General features: G+C 45.9%; 2 protein-coding genes across 15 annotated transcripts; both read right to left on the bottom strand.

The window, feature by feature from the left end:
* Positions 1-216: 216 nt before the first annotated feature.
* LOC144995549 (uncharacterized) lies at positions 217-3,184 on the bottom strand. The gene is made up of 8 exons (XM_078955275.1): positions 3,179-3,184; positions 2,749-2,994; positions 2,505-2,668; positions 2,256-2,328; positions 2,137-2,152; positions 1,894-2,051; positions 1,358-1,807; positions 217-1,274 (listed from the first exon to the last, which is right to left on the bottom strand). The coding sequence occupies exons 1-8, from the start codon at positions 3,182-3,184 to the stop codon at positions 1,263-1,265; spliced, it is 1,125 nt and encodes a 374-aa protein (XP_078811401.1). The 3' UTR covers positions 217-1,262.
* On the bottom strand, positions 2,052-16,364 carry LOC110015985 (general transcription factor II-I repeat domain-containing protein 2A). 14 transcript variants are annotated; one of them, XM_078954564.1, is made up of 8 exons: positions 15,156-16,364; positions 14,322-14,974; positions 13,999-14,101; positions 13,338-13,919; positions 13,007-13,249; positions 10,254-12,900; positions 2,505-3,089; positions 2,052-2,328 (listed from the first exon to the last, which is right to left on the bottom strand). In XM_078954564.1, the coding sequence occupies exon 6, from the start codon at positions 12,172-12,174 to the stop codon at positions 10,258-10,260; it is 1,917 nt and encodes a 638-aa protein (XP_078810690.1). In that variant the 5' UTR covers positions 12,175-12,900; positions 13,007-13,249; positions 13,338-13,919; positions 13,999-14,101; positions 14,322-14,974; positions 15,156-16,364; the 3' UTR covers positions 2,052-2,328; positions 2,505-3,089; positions 10,254-10,257. The 14 variants fall into 13 exon arrangements, with proteins under 14 accessions (XP_078810690.1, XP_078810692.1, XP_078810688.1 ...); XM_078954562.1 differs by having other exon boundaries at positions 13,338-14,530; positions 14,614-14,705; positions 14,791-14,974; XM_078954554.1 differs by having other exon boundaries at positions 2,505-2,693; positions 2,763-3,089; positions 13,338-14,974.
* Positions 16,365-16,449: the final 85 nt, after the last annotated feature.

Below are 16,449 nucleotides of genomic sequence, written 5' to 3'. Positions count from 1 at the left end.
CCTCTGGCCGCTTTTGGTCGTAGGGCTGTCCCTGTCCCACCTGAACCAATGACAGCCTTTTAGCTGCATTGGTTCAGGAGCAGCCAGAGAGCACAGGCCTCTACCATTTTTTTGGCCGACAGGACAACCTGGAGAAGACAGAGAGACGCTGGTACCGGGATTCTGGGATAGTTGGACAAGATACACCAGACTGTAGTAGTTGGAGCTCTCACCACTGTGACAGGGTCCTCTGGTTCAGCAGAAACAGCTGAAGTCCAGTCTCAGCCATCAGCCTGAGGTTCCTGAGGACGGCCTCCCTGATGGCCACATAGTCCCCCAAGACCAGGGACCAACGGGTCTTCAGAACCCCCCTGGTTCTGGTAGCTGATAGGTGGAGGCAGCAGTGCTGGCTGCAAATGGCCTCCACCAGGCCGCTGGAGTCATGTGGAAGAAATGACAGCATGAAAAAAAGGGAGTAGATTTCAAAGTAAACTAAGACTTCTAGAAACCAATCGTACCGTTGGAGACTCTCCTTCCAAGGACAGGAAGAGTTTTTCCCCTTCGTGGCCTTGAAGCGCCCTTTGGGCTGTCTGTCCCGGTGCCTGCAGGGTAGACGACCCGCTGTTTGTCACAGTCTGGGAGGCGTTTCCACAGTGTGATGATTCTGTCCACCCTGCTGTTGGAGATTGCAGGCAGACTCCTGATCTCCACCAGGGCCTTTACCAGCTTCAGGACATGCTGGTATCCTGGCTGACCATCAGGACCCTGGGGGGACCTTGGCGAGTCGATACCTCCTCATCAGTCCGGTCGCCATCCTGGACAGACCCTCAGAGCCCTCAGAGCAGGTGAGGATGCTCATGAGGTTACCCTGCGAGGAAGCATTGGTAACCCTGTGAGCTTCTTTGTCACCTGAACAAAGATGTTTTCTTCAGAACAGACTCAGACTGCTGTTTGAGAATCCACAGAAGAAAAACATTCCCAAACCTTCTTGGTGGAATCCATTTTTTAGAATGGATCCAAAGGTGGACGTGATCCTGGCCTTGTACTCGTCCAGCCTCATCAGGACGTCGTAGCCGTACACCGTCAGCATCCAGACTGGTGACAGAAGAGGGGGCATAGGTGGAGGTGGTTGAAACTGCCCCCCCCCACATTGCTCAAGGCCAGGAACTGCTCGCAGACGCTAAGGTAGTGGATCGCTCTCCGCATGATCCAGGAGTCTTGAGTGCTGCTCCCGCAGGGTGTTGCCCAACGTGTGAGACCTGAGCTGTGCAATCACCCTTTGGTCACAGGACAGCCTGCATCAACACAATCACCAGATGCCAACATGTAGACAAAGTTTTACACACAAACTAACACGTGAGGCAATGTTGCCTCTTACTTGTACGCGAGAACAGCGGGAAACTGGCAGCTGTGGGTGGGAGCCAGCTGCCTTATGATCCCCTGTGACCACCCCCCCGACCTTCTTCTTACACCAACGGCACTCCAGGTACTCCGTGGCCATGAGGTACCAGCCATCGATGTCCAGGACCCTCCGGATGGTCCTGTACAGCTCAGCCTTCGTCAGTGACCCGCCACACAAAGGCTTGGGACATGTCAGCTGAAGACCCCAGATCTTGTGGGGCATCCACAGGAACAGCCGACACGTGAAGAACAGGTCAGGGGACGCGGGAGGTTGGTGGTAGATTGGGCGGGGTTGGGGAGGGTTCCACCACAGATTCAGCTCAGTGATGAGCTTGGACCTCCCCGAGCTGTCCCTGGTGAACAACACCCGCCCGATCCACTGCTGCTGCTCCACAGTGAGAGCTGCCCGCCAGGACTCAGGCAGCAGCTGAAGAGACGAGATGAAGCAGCTTTAAGGTATGACTGCTGTTAGCGACACAGAGACACAAAAAGCTGCAGCTACTGTCGCATCACCTCTGCATTGCCAGCAGATGGAGGTGGAGGGAGGACAGCTGGAACTGGCTGCTCCTCAAGCCCAGCCAAAGGGAGAACCGTATCCGGTTGGCCGCTCGGCCCAGCAGAGATGCCACAGTCAGGGGAAGGAGGTGGAGCGTCAGGAACAAAAGGTAAATCTAAAAAATAAGATATTAAATGTCAATTTATTAGAACACAAGCAGACACACTGCAGTGAACAGCTTTGAGACTGAAACATTCTACCTCTGTGCAGATTTGGCTGCAGGGCCTGAAGGAACTGATGCAGAGCTGCTGCTGCTGCTGCTGGGAGAGGTGGTAGTTGCAGCAGCAGATGCAGCAGCAGCTTTCTGTCCGTCTCTGGCCTTGATGAAGCGTACGGCGTTCTCCATCTGTGTTCCTGGAGCAGGAGCCTTCCTCTGCAAGTAGTTGACAAACCTGATGAGAAACCAAATAAGTAGAAACTCCAGTGTGGGGACACAGGTACAACATCAAAAAATGCTGTTCTCCATGTTCTCGTAATCTAGTGTTATTGTCAGTTACAGCTAAAAATTCTCTTCTGTTAATATGATGACAACCTGTATTACAACATATGATCCTCTGTGATTAAGTACCAGATCTTCTTGGGGTCCTCAGACTCGTACAGGGTCTGCAGCGTCTCAAACTTAAAGTCCCCAAAGCCAACAAGGGCCTGTCCCTCCTGCCCAGGCTGAAGAGACCTCACCCGTTCCTCCTCAAACGCCTGGTGGAACCTGAACCTCCACAAAGCCAGGATATGCTGAGGAGCAACGGATGAGGCCGTCCTGCAGGTCCCATAGTTCTGTTAAAACATCAAACTTTGAACTGAGAGAAATGAACCTCAGACTCATCACCTTGTTGACCATCAGTGGGGACTGATGTCCTCTCTGGCTCCTTCTGGTGGGAGGACACCAGGTTGACGGCGTTGCCCACGTCGTTTTCCAGCAGCCAGTGGAAAGTTTTGTCCTGGTATTTACCGAACTGGATCTTCCACCGGCTCAGCACCAGGGTGGGGTTAGTGATATCCCCACCCTCACTGGTGACGTGGGCCGTGCCTCCTTCTCCACCTCCTCCAGGGTTTTGGCCCTGTGGGTCTCATTTTGGAGGCCATGTTGCTCCTCATTTGAGGCTTTTAAAAGGAGCGTCCCATTGGACGCTCTTCTGAATGCTGGATGTTCACTCTAGACAAAGCAAAGACAAGTAAAAAAACTCCAGAAATGTTGATGAGAAGTTAGAAAGACCAAACATTTCAGAGGAAATGTTAACTTGCAGCCATTGTCTGCACAAAACAAAGTCACTCCTGTAGCAAAACAGGGGAAACTATCATTGCAGGTTCTGCTTTTTCTTTAGAAACTTTTAACAAGTTGTTGAATGAGAAAGGGCTCATGGATTACTTAGTAATGAAGCTGCTTTGCATTATAAAACTTTTATAATCAGCAGATGTTAACATAACTTTTCCAGAATGTGAACCATAAACTAGCAGAAAATGAAAACAGACGAGAAACTAGCCGGAGAAAAACGAAGCAAAAGGCGACTATTTTACAATCTATTAGCGCATTTTTAACTTAAGACACGACGCAGAAAAGGGAAGAAACTTTCCCACAAACATATCAATATCATTTCGGTGTTTAAAACCCATTGATTTCACGTTAAATAAAAGGAAAAATAACACTTGCGTCTGATCGTGAAGGCATCCGTGACAGTAAAAGGAGAGGGCGGGATCGAGGAATTGCAACAAATGCTGCCATCTGATTGGTCGCGAAGTTGGAACAATCGGAACATTTGAATCAGAGAAAATGGGGTTCACGGAGGGACCGCGGATGTTGCTCATTCTCTGTGGGAGGAAGAGGGGAGAAGGGGTTTTTCTTGGGGGAAGAGGTGCAAAGGGGGGCCTCTTGCTGCCGTGCACGAGGTTGTGAGTTCGAGCCCCGCCTTGGGCAATCACAACAAAAATCCTGAGAATTGTGTCTCTTTACAGAAAAATCTGTAAAATAATCACAAAGGTGTTGGAAATGATTTCAGTGAGAAAAAGTGTCATTGTGTGAATTAAAGGGACACGTGATTTAACTCTGATGGTGACAGGTGTTGGATTGAGCTGCTTTGTCTGACCTAAGACACAATCAGAGCCTCGTTTGGAACAGAGAAAATGGGGTTCACGGAGGCGCAAGGATGACACGCAAATTCATGAAGCGTTCCTCATTTTCTCTTTTAAAAACCAATTTCACCTATCTGTGTGTCGTTTTATTAAAAATAGCCCTAAAAATGAACCATCCAGCTAATATCGGACAATTTCTAATAGAGTTCATGGTAAAAGTTTCAGGAAAACTCACAGCAGACAAAATTATAGATGTCAATTAAAGCCGTAGGCGGCATTGTATGGCCCGTAGGCGCTACCCCCCTCTACGCACCACCTCCGCTATCGCTGCCCACCTCCATGCAGCTCAGCCGCCCAAAAAATGCATATACTGACCATGCTCACTATGGTAGTTATGCTAATATGGCTAAAAGTGCTAGCTTAGCGATCAGCGTCATCAGTTTACCCAGAAAAACACATTGTGTAAAATGCTAATTATGCTAACTATAGTAGCAATGCTAATGTAGCTAAAAGTGCTAGCATTACGATCAGCATCATTAAGACTCAGAAAAACGCATTGCTTAAGATGCTAATTTTGCTAACTATGAAAGTTATTGCTAATATGGCTAAAAGTGCTAGCTTAGCGATCAGCATCATCAACTCACTCAGTAAAACCCATTGCTCCATTAGTAAGAGCTACATAACGTAGTTGATAGAAAATCCACTTTTTTTTCAAAATGCCGGCTTTTCTCTTGATTCTATCTCCATAGCAACCATTTTATGTTTTGGTTGCCAGGGGATAATGAACAGATCGACGTCCGTTTCAGACGAATCAGAAAAAGTAAACTTTTGAACACTATCTGTTTTGTGTGCATGTTGACATGTGGGCTTTTTTGCGGCTAGCAGGTGTGTTGATAACATTTGAGTGTGTGGACAGGCTCCGCCCTTTTTGTACTACATTTGAACCTTACCGTAATGATAAACAACCAGTAAACTTGTTGCTTTATGCTGCTTCATTGTCTTATCCCCCCCCTCCTATTATCACCCTCTTACCCCCCCCCCCCCCCCTCTCTAACATCCCTCTCTCTTCTTCCCTTCTTTCCTTTTCCGTCCGGTCCAACACCAAAGATTTTCAAACATGATTGAAATTAATAAAGTTTGGCCTCAATTACAAAAGGGGTTTATTCAGACAGACCTTTGGTTTGTCTGAAGATTAATAACCCCTCTTGTTAAAGTAAAATATGTCCAACACAAAAGGCCGTCAGCTCTCATCTGTCTGCCTAGCTGTTCGACAGGACAAGTTAAAAAAAAAAAAAAAAAACAAAGTAAACTTTTGGATTTCCTTAGCAACAGATGTTTTTTGCTAACCACGCCCACATTCCTTATATGGCCATATCCAGTTTTCTTCATTATGTTTAGTGCCAGCCATGGATGCATGCATTCAAATTTCACAGCATTCCTTTGTAAAACATAAGAGTTATAACAGTGCGCCACATTTGCTAGCTCGCCTCATGGTGTCTTGCTGAGCAACATTTTCCTCATCGTTAGTAGACACGTCCATCAGATTGACAGCAGTTGTGTCTTTGCATTTTTGATAGTAGACTATTCCATGTAAACTCATGTCATCCAGACTGGTCTCATCTGCTACAGAGATTTGACTGTCGTTTGCTTTAAGAATGACATCATCTTTGAAAACGTAGGTGTGAAAGTGATTTATTTTGTGGCAAATGACAGAGGACAGGTTGAATTGTTCCTTCTTCCCATTGATTGGAACATAGATGGAACCATCTGGTGTCACTCGTTCCCTGACTGCAGATTGTCTTGGCACATGCAAGGGAAATATGTCACAATCATCAAAAGAGATTCCAGTTTCCACATTTGACGAGCAAAACTGACAATTCATGTTGGAACAGATATTTTTAGTGTTGCTGGCAAGAAGTGAGGTGATGGAATCTGTGTTTCCTGGTTGCGGTGGAAGGTAGAACATGTTACCCATATCATTGACCCACATGGGATGTTCTGGCACCTGTAACATCTACTTTCTTGATGCATGTGGAGATTTGCTTGGACTCCACAGTCTTTCTTTCTTTCAGCCAGCACAACAGAGGATTGATGAAGTCAGCAATGTCATTTTGTTCTAATTATTCTAAATGCGGTGACATAAGCTTACTCTAGTAAATCGACTCCCACTTCGGATGGAGAAAACCGCTCCTGGATTTTGGACTGCATTCAGAAACAACTGGGAAGTGACGGCATCGTTGATATGGCAACCATGACTACTGAGTCCAGTGATAATAGAAAAATAGCAGTTAAATCAGCTGAGACATCAATGTCAGGGCTCCAGACTAACTTTTTTCACCAGGAGCACTGTGGCCCCTAACTCAAAATTTTAGGGGCACAACCAGAAAATTTAGGGGCGCATACCGTAAATCAACATTCTAACCAAATCTACTAATTTCCACTGTATTACTAATAAATACTTTAATAATAGATGCAGAAATGACAATGTGCTGTTTCAAATTCAGTGTCACATTTTATTCTTCACTTTTGAAGATGCAACAAAACAAAAGCATCACTGTCATGACAGTACAAATTTATCTTGGTGACACCAAATAGGTGCAGCCAAGATGCACAATAAGCGTGTTTGAGATCACCCAGGTGAACTCAACGCTGCACAGATCACCTGGTGTGTGTCCTATATTTTTGTTTTTGCTCCAACATCAACTGTCAATCATCACAAAAATATCGTGAGAAAGGGGTGGGAGCAAGGGGCAAACCTACCCGGACACAGCTGGAAACTGAACTGACTGAAAGCTGCCCTACAGACTACAAAACAATGCATTATGGGACATGTGTCTTGATGGTTTTTGTAGTGGAGTGATTAATTAAAATAATTTAAAATACCAATTCATTAAAAAAGGTTACATACATCACAAAACATTAAAATAATCATAAAATATATAATTATAATAACACAGATCATACTAAGGGGGAGAAGAATATTAAAACTAAATTGAATGTTAAGGACAACTCCAATTTCCTGTCCTCCTTCAGTCTTGCTGCAGATTCGCTTTCATCTCACAGCCCCCCCGCCTGGTCTCCCCAATGATCCAGGCGAGGTGCTGGTTCATCTCAAACACGTCTATCGTTGCATTTTCCCCACGTATTTTCAGTGTGTCTAAAACTAATGTTGTTTTTGCTCGAGCGTGTTTAACGTTCAAGCCCCGTTAGCTGTCACACATGTAGGTGTGGGACATTTATTCTCCTCAGCTGACCCGACTCCCGCGGGAGCGGTGTGCTGCCGTAACAGCCGTGCATAAACCCATTGATGCGCCGCCGTAACCGTAACCAAAACCTAAACCTTCCTCTGGGTCTGTGCGGCCCAGAGAAAAGTTCAGCACAGACTGCATGTATTTAGAAAATTACGAGCGAATAGATACGTTCTAAAGGAAAGTAAGGAATTCCTTCATGTGGTCCGGGGAGGCAGCTGTCAGGTGTCCTGCTTTCAAACCCGGTCATTGTCACGCCCCCCAACAGTCATTTACCCCACTGTGATTGGTTGGTCAGCTCCGCGCACGACAATGAAAAAGTGTAATTCATTAAAACTGGCGGGCTGCAGTAACAATGAACCTTCATATTAAGGCGGGGACCGCAAAATATCATCTCCGTTTCCTTCCCACAGATGTTTACGCGCGTTCGATTATCTCTATTCTTCTCACACGCAGTGGCCGCCTCACAGACAGGTATCACGCGAGTGTGTACGTGCTCGCGTTTCATGAGTATGTGCGCGAGTGTGTGTGTCTGCCTGCGTGTGTGTGCGCTCGCGTCTCATTGATTATTTCATTGATCATTGACGTGCCCCTTCCAAGTTTAATGTCTAAAAAAATACGAAGGGTGGGGGAAGCAAATTTAATGGTCGCGCATGTGCGACTGGATGTAAAATTCAGTCGCACACTCTCAAATTTTGGTCGCAAAATGCGACCAATTGCTCGCAGTCTGGAGCCCTGAATGTGTCCAACCTGAGCTTTGAATGTGTCTGTTCTGTTACTCACACTCTATGCAGGGCCCCGACTGAAAATTTTAGGGGCACAACCAGAAAATTTAGGGGCGCATACCGTAAATTAGCATGCTAACCAAATCTACTAATTTCCACTGTATTACTAATAAATACTTTAATAATAGATGCAGAAATGACAATGTGCTGTTTAAAATTCAGTGTCACATTTTATTCTGCACTTTTGAAGATGCAACAACAAGGTGAACTGACAGCACCATCGCTGTCATGACAGTACAAATAGTAAACAAAATACCATACATTCAGAATAAAAAAGTGCTTAGTAACAAGTGATTAGTAACCTTTCGGTCATTTCACAGTTACAAACAATACTTAAATGTATTTAAACATTAGGGGCACTGGCTAATAACATTCCACTAGAACATGTAGGTCTAAACAACTTGAGCCTTTACTCACTCCCCCTTAGAGCAGATCCTCCTATCGGCAAACTTTGTGTTCCCCGCAGTTCTGGGGTAGCTGCTGCAGTATTCGCAATTCATATAGTTCGACTGCTTATGGTACCTCAGCCAGCTGAATTCTTTCAGCCAGTCTTCTCGAAAATGGTGAGTGCAGGCTTTTTCCACCACAGACAGAGAACGGCGACCAGAGACAAAGGATGTAAATCTAAAACATAAGATGTTAAATGTCAGTTTATTAGAACACAAGCAGACGCACTGCAGTGAAGAGCTTTGAGACTGAAACATTCTACCTCTGTGCAGATTTGGCTGCCAGGCCTGATGAAACAGATGCAGAGCTGCTGCTGCTGGGAGAGGTGGTAGTTGCAGCAGCAGCTTTCTGTCTGTCTCTGGCCTTCACAAGGCGTACGGTGTTCTCCATCTGTCCATCCATCAAAACGAAATAACACAAGCTTTGCAACAAAAAATATTTGTTTGTGAAATAAAAAAATATAGATATATTTTTGAAAGCCTTATTTGTTTCTGTTCCCATTTCATCTGTTCCCTCCGCTCCTCCACACTTTTCCCGCCCACAGTTACGCAGTACGACAGCCCAGACATGCGTGTGTGGCCAGTGTCTAGCCTTTTGGGTCGGCAACCTTTTTTACTCAAAGAGCCATTTGGGACCGCCCCTAATAAAAAGAAAGAACCCGGAGCCAAAACCCGTTTTGACATCATTATATATATTATGCATGTATATATTATATCGACGGTGCTCATTACGTCGATCGCGATCGACCGGTCGATCTTCAAGGACATGAGTGTAGCTCGCGGGACAGAGAAGAATAAAAAAAAAAAGTACTTCTTAAAAATCCACCAGCCAATCAAAATCCTCAATGAGAAGTACGGGACTTGATTGACATGCAGATTGGCCAATCGGACATCCTCTGATACATACGTCACTGCAGACGCGTCTTTAAAAACACTGAGCGCAAACTCTTTCTGCCCCGCGGCACATCATGTCCCCGGCAGCAGACCTCTACGGACAGCTGGAGTGTTTATTGAAGCCGCCCCGCTTGTCTCCCCCTGCTATCAGCTCTGCAGTTCTAGCCCGATAAATACGAGCTTATTAAGAAGCGCTGTTTTCTCGTGGCACACGCTTAGTCAGAGCCAGCAGCGTCTTTGAAATGACATGCTCCCCCCATAGCACGGTTTACAACAGAGCATGACATACCATAGTCGCTGCTTTCTGTCTTTGTAATAAAACGCCTCATCTGTTAATACAAAAGTATCTTTGTGTAATCTTACTGTGTAGTTCTTAATCATTTATAGGTAGATCTTTAAGACATTGTCGATTCAAAAGTAGCTCACACGCCAAAAAAGTGTGAGTACCCCTGTGTACAAAAAACTATTGCATTTATGAAAATGAAATCAACGAACTGCTGCAGAGAACACAGAATTTTATTTCTACATGTAACAAAAAGCATTTAACACTTGGTTGATGCTTAATTTCAAATAAAATACCCGGTGTCTATTTGAGTCCTCTTATTTATGAGATAAAAATCCAAACTTATCCAAATATCATCCACCAGCACTGAACGAACAATGCAAAACAAAAAAATACGCAGCCTGCTTCTGTCACATCGCGTGTACTGGAGTGTGCAGCCATTTGTCCTCCTGGATTTAAAAAAAAAAAGGACTACTGCACTTAATTTAATATATAGTTATGTATTTATGTCACTTTTATACTTCACATAAACGAACGCACGAATGCACGCACACACACATGGAAAACAATAATCAATTAAAATATTTATTTTACCTGGTTAATGTGATTTTTGCTCCTGAACCTCGCTGCACAGCTTCTTCACGTCAGGGCTGTAAGATGTCACCTTCATCTTCAAACAGGAACGTAAGCTGATGTGTGTGAGGCGTGAGCGGTGCTTGTTTTTAATAAAGTTCACGTTGGAGAAGACCTGCTCACAGATGTATGTGGATCCGAAGATTTCCAGGACCCCAAATGCATACCTCTTCATATTTATGTAGCTGTCGGGGATGGCATTCCATGTCTCAAACACAAGTTTGTCCTGTTTGGGAAGGTTTGCAATGTCGCTCCATTTGTGATTCTGAGCGAGAACGGCCTTCTGACGGGACACATTTTCTAGATAAGCTGTCAAGCTTTTGAACTTAAAAACCCAGATGTCGGCCAGTTCCATCTCCAGATCAGGTTGACTTACTACACCTGCAAATGCAGTCATGTTCAACTGGGATGGATCGATGGTCAGGGGAGTGACGGGGAAGGATAAGGTGTGTTTTTCTTGTCTGAACTCACAGAATCGTTTTCCAAATGATGTTTGCATTGCAGTGATTACAGATTTCAAATACTGTGAATTTATGGCATTGCCAGCTTGTTGGAACTCTCTCAAAGCGGGGAAGTGATACAGTGTACCTCGCTTTAAATCCGTGGCGAACACTGTCAATTTGCGCTCGAATCCCAACACCTCTTCCAGCATGTGCAGAGCTGTGCCTCCTTTCCCCTGAAGAGATGTGTTCAACGTGTTCAGGTGGGCTGTCATATCAACCATGAAGTGGAGTTTTTCTTGCCACTCTGGCTGTTCCAGCTCAGGAAAAGTGAGCCCTTTGTTGCTGAGGAAAACTTTCACCTCTTCCAGACACGCTGCAAAGCGTTTCAGCACTACCCCTCTGGACAGCCACCGGACCTTGTTATGCAGCAAGAGATCAGAATACGCGCTGTCCAACTCATCCAGTAATGAGCGGAACTGACGGTGATTTAAACCATTTGCCATTATTTTGTTAACAATCTGAATGACAAGATCCATTACTTGGGTGCATTCTGGAGGAAATGTTTGCGCACACAATGCTTCTTGATGCAAGATGCAATGGAATGTCAGCAACTTTCTATCCAGTGACTTCTGCAGTAAAGCCACAAAGCCCTTCTGAGCCCCCGTCATAGATGGTGCCCCATCAGAAGCCACGGGCACCAGGTGGGTGGTCTTTATTTCTTTGGTTCTTAAACAATGCAAGACAGCCTCGCAGATGTCCTCCCCTCGTGTTTGGCCTTTTAACGGTATCAATTCAATCATTTCTTCCTGTGGCCCGGCAGCGCTCACGTATCGGCAGAACAGCGCTATTTGTTCAATGTCATTTTTGTCTTTGGACATATTACAGGCGATTGCATACGCCAAAGCTGAATTGATATCTTCAATCTGCTGTCTGGTGACGTTTTCTGCCATATTCACACTTCTGTCTTGGACAATTTTTGCAGAGAGAGGCATATCTTTTATTTTCTGCAAAATTTCATCTTTGTTTTTGAAGTCCGAGAACAGATGTTTGGAAATCTTAATAAATGTTTCTTTGAGGTATTCTCCATCTGTAAATGGCTTCCCATGCTTGACTATTTCCTGAGCAACCACGAAACTTGTACATGTAGTTGAATTTCCAGTTTTAATCCATTTCTTGAAGTGACTTCTGCTCACATCAGCCTTCTGCATCAGCTCCGAAACGGCCTTTTTTCGCTCCTCTCCCTTGGGATATTTTTTAGCAAAGGCAGAGTGTTTGTTCTCGAAATGTCTCGCAACATTTGACTTTTTGTCGTTTGCCAATATTTCACCACATATTAAGCAGACTGGTAAACCAGTTTCATCAGCAGTGAAAGCAAAAGAATCTGCCCACGTAGCATTAAACGTTCTGTTATCTTCAGAAATTTTCCTTTTATCCATCATTTATTTACCTTCCAGGCAGGGGTCAAAAAATCACGCTGGTAGTGTGCTGGAAAAACGCCGGCTGCCAGACGTGACCAAGAATTCGAATGTCGCACATCGGCGGATGTGACGCATATTTTGGGTGATTAAAAATATTAAAAACGTTTAATTTTAATGTTACAAGTTTACCACAATCTTCAAATTCAGAATTATATTTTAAAATGAAAAAAAAAATAAAATATATATATTTTTTTTTATAAAATACTCATTATTTTCCAAAGTCACAGGGAGCCACGACAGAAGGATGAAAGAGCCACATGTGGCTCCGGAGCCATGGGTTGCCGACCCCTGGTCTAGCCTTTTGGGCTGGCCACACTTTCTGCAGGTGTACTGCACAACCTGTCGGTGGACTTTTGTGGCTGGTGGAAGGCCTTCCTCTGGTGCTTCTGCTTCTGCTGGTTTCCTCCTTCTAAAAGCGGTGGTCCTGGGCACGCGCTCAGAAGTTCCCAGGACAGGAAGAGCTCTTCCCCTTCGCGGCCTTGAAACGCCCTTTAGGCTGTCTGTCCCGGGGCCTGCAGGGTAGACGACCCGCTGTTTGTCACAGTCTGGCAGGCGTTTCCAGAGTGTAATGATTCTGTCCACCCTGCTGTTGGAGATTGCAGGCAGACTCCTGATCTCCACCAGGGCCTTGGCCAGCTTCAGGACATGCTGGTATCCTGACTGACCATCAGGACCCTGGACCTCTTCCTGAGACAGAAGCAAATGGACAGTTGGCAAATGCAAAGCACAGAAAATCTACTAAAAATACACAACTTCACATCGTTTGATAGAGGACTGGGGTTGTAGATTTTACCTCAGAGTCTGAGGAGGGATGCTGACCAGAAGACTGCGAGGAACCGGGACGGACATCCTCTTTGGTGGTGGTGGAGGGGACTGGATGGCTCCCAGACCTGCTGGTGCCAGCTGGGTCACCTGACCGGGCTGCTGTCTCAGAGGAGATGATGAGCAGCCTCGTCCGGAGCGTCAGGGTCCAGGCTGACATCCTCAAGCACGCTGCCCGTCTGCTGGTACAGGTACTCCACCCCGATGAGCTCCCCTGCAGTGACGACAGAGAGCTTTGGTCATTTTTGTAGGTTCATATGCAGTCAGATCTACACCTGTGATCACTTTTAGTTATTATTCACCTGTGGACGCAGCAGGTTTGGTGAAATCCTTAACCATCTGAAGACCAAGCACCCTTTGGCTCTTCTGGTTAGGGCGTGCTTGAGGTTGCCACTTTAGGAGTGGAGAGGCGACAGATGTTCCTCAGCTGCAGCCGGAGGTGTAGTCTCGGTGTAGAGCTGCCCCCCCGCGGCCAGTCGTGGATGCAGTTAAGGTGCCGGTCCTGGGTGCTCCAGATCTCCTCAATGCGGAAAGCATCCAGCAACTGGATGTCCAGGGTGTCGGGTCCTGCCGGGCCACTGAAGGTGTCCAGAAGGTTTTGGGTGAGGAGTGCTGTCTTCTCAGCTCCACGTGTTCGACGACGACAGTGGAGCCTCCATTCCTCCTTGGAAACCCTCTGGATCATTCCGTGCTTCCCCTCCAGCTGGGACCGCTTAGCCTGAGTCAGACGGCGGGCTCCTCCGGGGTCCACCTGGAAGATGCAGTGAGACAGCTGCCTCATGAAGGTGGGATGGAGCTGGTGGCTCTCAGTGGTCACACCTGACGCAAAGCGGCGCATCAGGTACCAAATGTCAAGTCGAACCACCAGGCAGCTGCCCCCACTCCTACAAGACAAACGTTGAGAGACCTTTAGGACTGAACTGTGTCAGCAGTAGTGCAAACATAGTGAATCTGAGTTGGTACCCAAAACAAGGCAGATGTCTTGGACACGCCGTCTCTGCTGCAGCAGCAGTCGTGATCCACGTAGATGAGCTGGGGGGTGATGACTTTGGCGAGTCGATACCTCCTCATTAGCCCGCAGAAGGTAGAAGAGGTGGATTACATGAAAAGTTAATATTTTGCTCTTAATGAAAGACGGATGCTGAAAGCAGAAAGAAGTGACTAAATAGGTGAGAGAGTTGGTGTTGAGCTGCTGATCATCTAGTAGTCATGATGAAGCTGAAGTGGCTTGTGAGTGAGAAGCAGCACTTAGACCAAGGCAAAGTTTCATCCAAACACAAACTTACTGTTCTGTTTCCAGTTCATCTCCCATCAGATAATTATTTTAAAATAGAAAAAAACAGCAGTTAACATCAGCTGACACATCAACGTGTCCAACCTGACCTCTGAATGTGTCTGTTCTGTTACTCACGCTCTATGTCAACTACAGCGCTGACCAGCTCTTCATCATTAGGCTCCACAAAAGTTTTGGATGAAGCAGCAGGTGTAGAGGAAGCTGAAAACACCACAATACCACATAAATTAACTGATCACATGACGAGATCTACACTCTACTCTGACTGTTCATTTCTAATGTACCTGGAAATGCAGGTCTGCCCACAAGCTGCTTCACTTTAACCTGCATTTCCACCACAGACAGAGAACGGCGACCAGAGACAAAGGATGTAAATCTAAAAAATAAGATGTTAAATGTCAATTTATTAGAACACAAGCAGACACACTGCAGGGAACAGCTTTGAGACTGAAACATTCTACCTCTGTGCAGATTTGGCTGCAGGGCCTGAAGGAACTGATGCAGAGCTGCTGCTGCTGCAGGGAGAGGTGGTAGTTGCAGCAGCAGATGCAGCAGCAACTTTCTGTCTGTTTCTGGCCTTGATGAAGCGTACGGCGTTCTCCATCTGTGTTCCTGGAGCAGGAGCCTTCCTCCGCAAGTAGTTGACTAACCAGATGAGAAAACAATTAAGTTGGAACTCCAGAGTGGGGACACAGGTGCAACATCAAAAAATGCTGTTCTCCATGTTCTCGTAATCTAGTGTTATTGTCAGTTAAAGCTAAAATTTCCCATCTGTTCATATGATGACAAACTGTATTACAACATATGATCCTCTGTGATTAAGTACCAGATCTTCTTGGGGTCCTCAGACTCATACAGGGTCTGCAGGGTCTCGAACTTAAAGTCCCCAAAGCCAACAAGGGCCTGTCCCTCCTGCCCAGGCTGAAGAGACCTCACCCGTTCCTCCTCAAACGCCTGGTGGAACCTGAACCTCCACAAAGCCAGGATATGCTGAGGAGTAACGGATGAGGCCGTCCTGCAGGTCCAAAAGTTCTGTTAAAACATCAAACTTTGAACTGAGAGAAATGAACCTCAGACTCATCACCTTGTTGACCATCAGTGGGGACTGATGTCCTCTCTGGCTCCTTCTGGTGGGAGGACACCAGGTTGACGGCGTTGCCCACGTCGTTTTCCAGCAGCCAGTGGAAAGTCTTGTCCTGGTATTTACCGAACTGGATCTTCCACCGGCTCAGCACCAGGGTGGGGTTAGTGATATCCCCACCCTCACTGGTGACGTGGGCCGTGCCTCCTTCTCCACCTCCTCCGGGGTTTTGGCCCTGTGGGTCTCCTTTTGGAGGCCATGTTGCTCCTCATTTGAGGCTTTTAAAAGGAGCGTCCCATTGGACGCTCTTCTGAATGCTGGATGTTCACTCTAAACAAAGCAAAGACAAGTAAAAAAACTCCAGAAATGTTGATGAGAAGTTAGAAAGACCAAATATTTCACAAGAAATGTTAACTTGAAGCCATTGTCTGCACAAAACAAAGTCACTCCTGTAGCAAAACAGAGGAAACTATCATTGCAGGTTCTGCTTTTTCTTTAGAAACTTTTAACAAGTTGTTAAATGACATCTACTTTCTTGATGCATGTGGAGATTTGCTTGGACTCCACAGTCTTTCTTTCTTTCAGCCAGCACAACAGAGGATTGATACAGTCACCAATGTCATTTTGTTCTAATTATTCTAAATGTGGTGACATGAGCTAACTCTAGTAAAACTACTCCCATTTAAGATGGAGAAAACCACTCCTGGATTTTGGACTGAATTCAGAAACAACTGGGAAGTGACGGCATCGTTGATATGGCAACCATGACTTCTGAGTCCAGTGATAATAGAAAAATAGCAGTTAAATCAGCTGAGACATCAATGTGTCCAACCTGAGCTTTGAATGTGTCTGTTCTGTTACCCACACTCTATGTCAACTAAAGCGCTGACCAGCCCTTCATAAGTAGGATCCTCAAGGGTTTTGGATGAAGAAGAGGGGGTAGAGGAGGCTGAAAACACCACCATACCACATAAATTCACTGATCACATGACGAGATCTACACTCTACTCTGACTGTTCATTTCTAATGTACCTGGAAA

Source organism: Oryzias latipes, chromosome 11 (genome assembly GCF_053564925.1).
Source record: "Oryzias latipes strain Hd-rR chromosome 11, Olatipes_Hd-rR_3.1".
Classification (NCBI taxonomy): Eukaryota; Metazoa; Chordata; class Actinopteri; order Beloniformes; family Adrianichthyidae; genus Oryzias; species Oryzias latipes.
The sequence above is the reverse complement of the archived record's forward strand: the minus strand, read 5'-3'. Positions and strand labels throughout refer to the sequence as shown.

Bases quoted from the DNA above. Each gene is read 5' to 3' on its own strand.
- LOC144995549 (XM_078955275.1), bottom strand. The intron at 2,329-2,504 runs GTACTTAATCAC...GTTTCTCATCAG, and splicing joins GAGGACCCCAAGAAGATCTG to GTTTGTCAACTACTTGCAGA. The intron at 1,808-1,893 runs GTGATGCGACAG...TCGTCTCTTCAG, and splicing joins CATCTGCTGGCAATGCAGAG to CTGCTGCCTGAGTCCTGGCG.
- LOC110015985 (XM_078954554.1), bottom strand. From the start codon at position 12,174: ATGATGGATAAAAGGAAAATTTCTGAAGATAACAGAACGTTTAATGCT.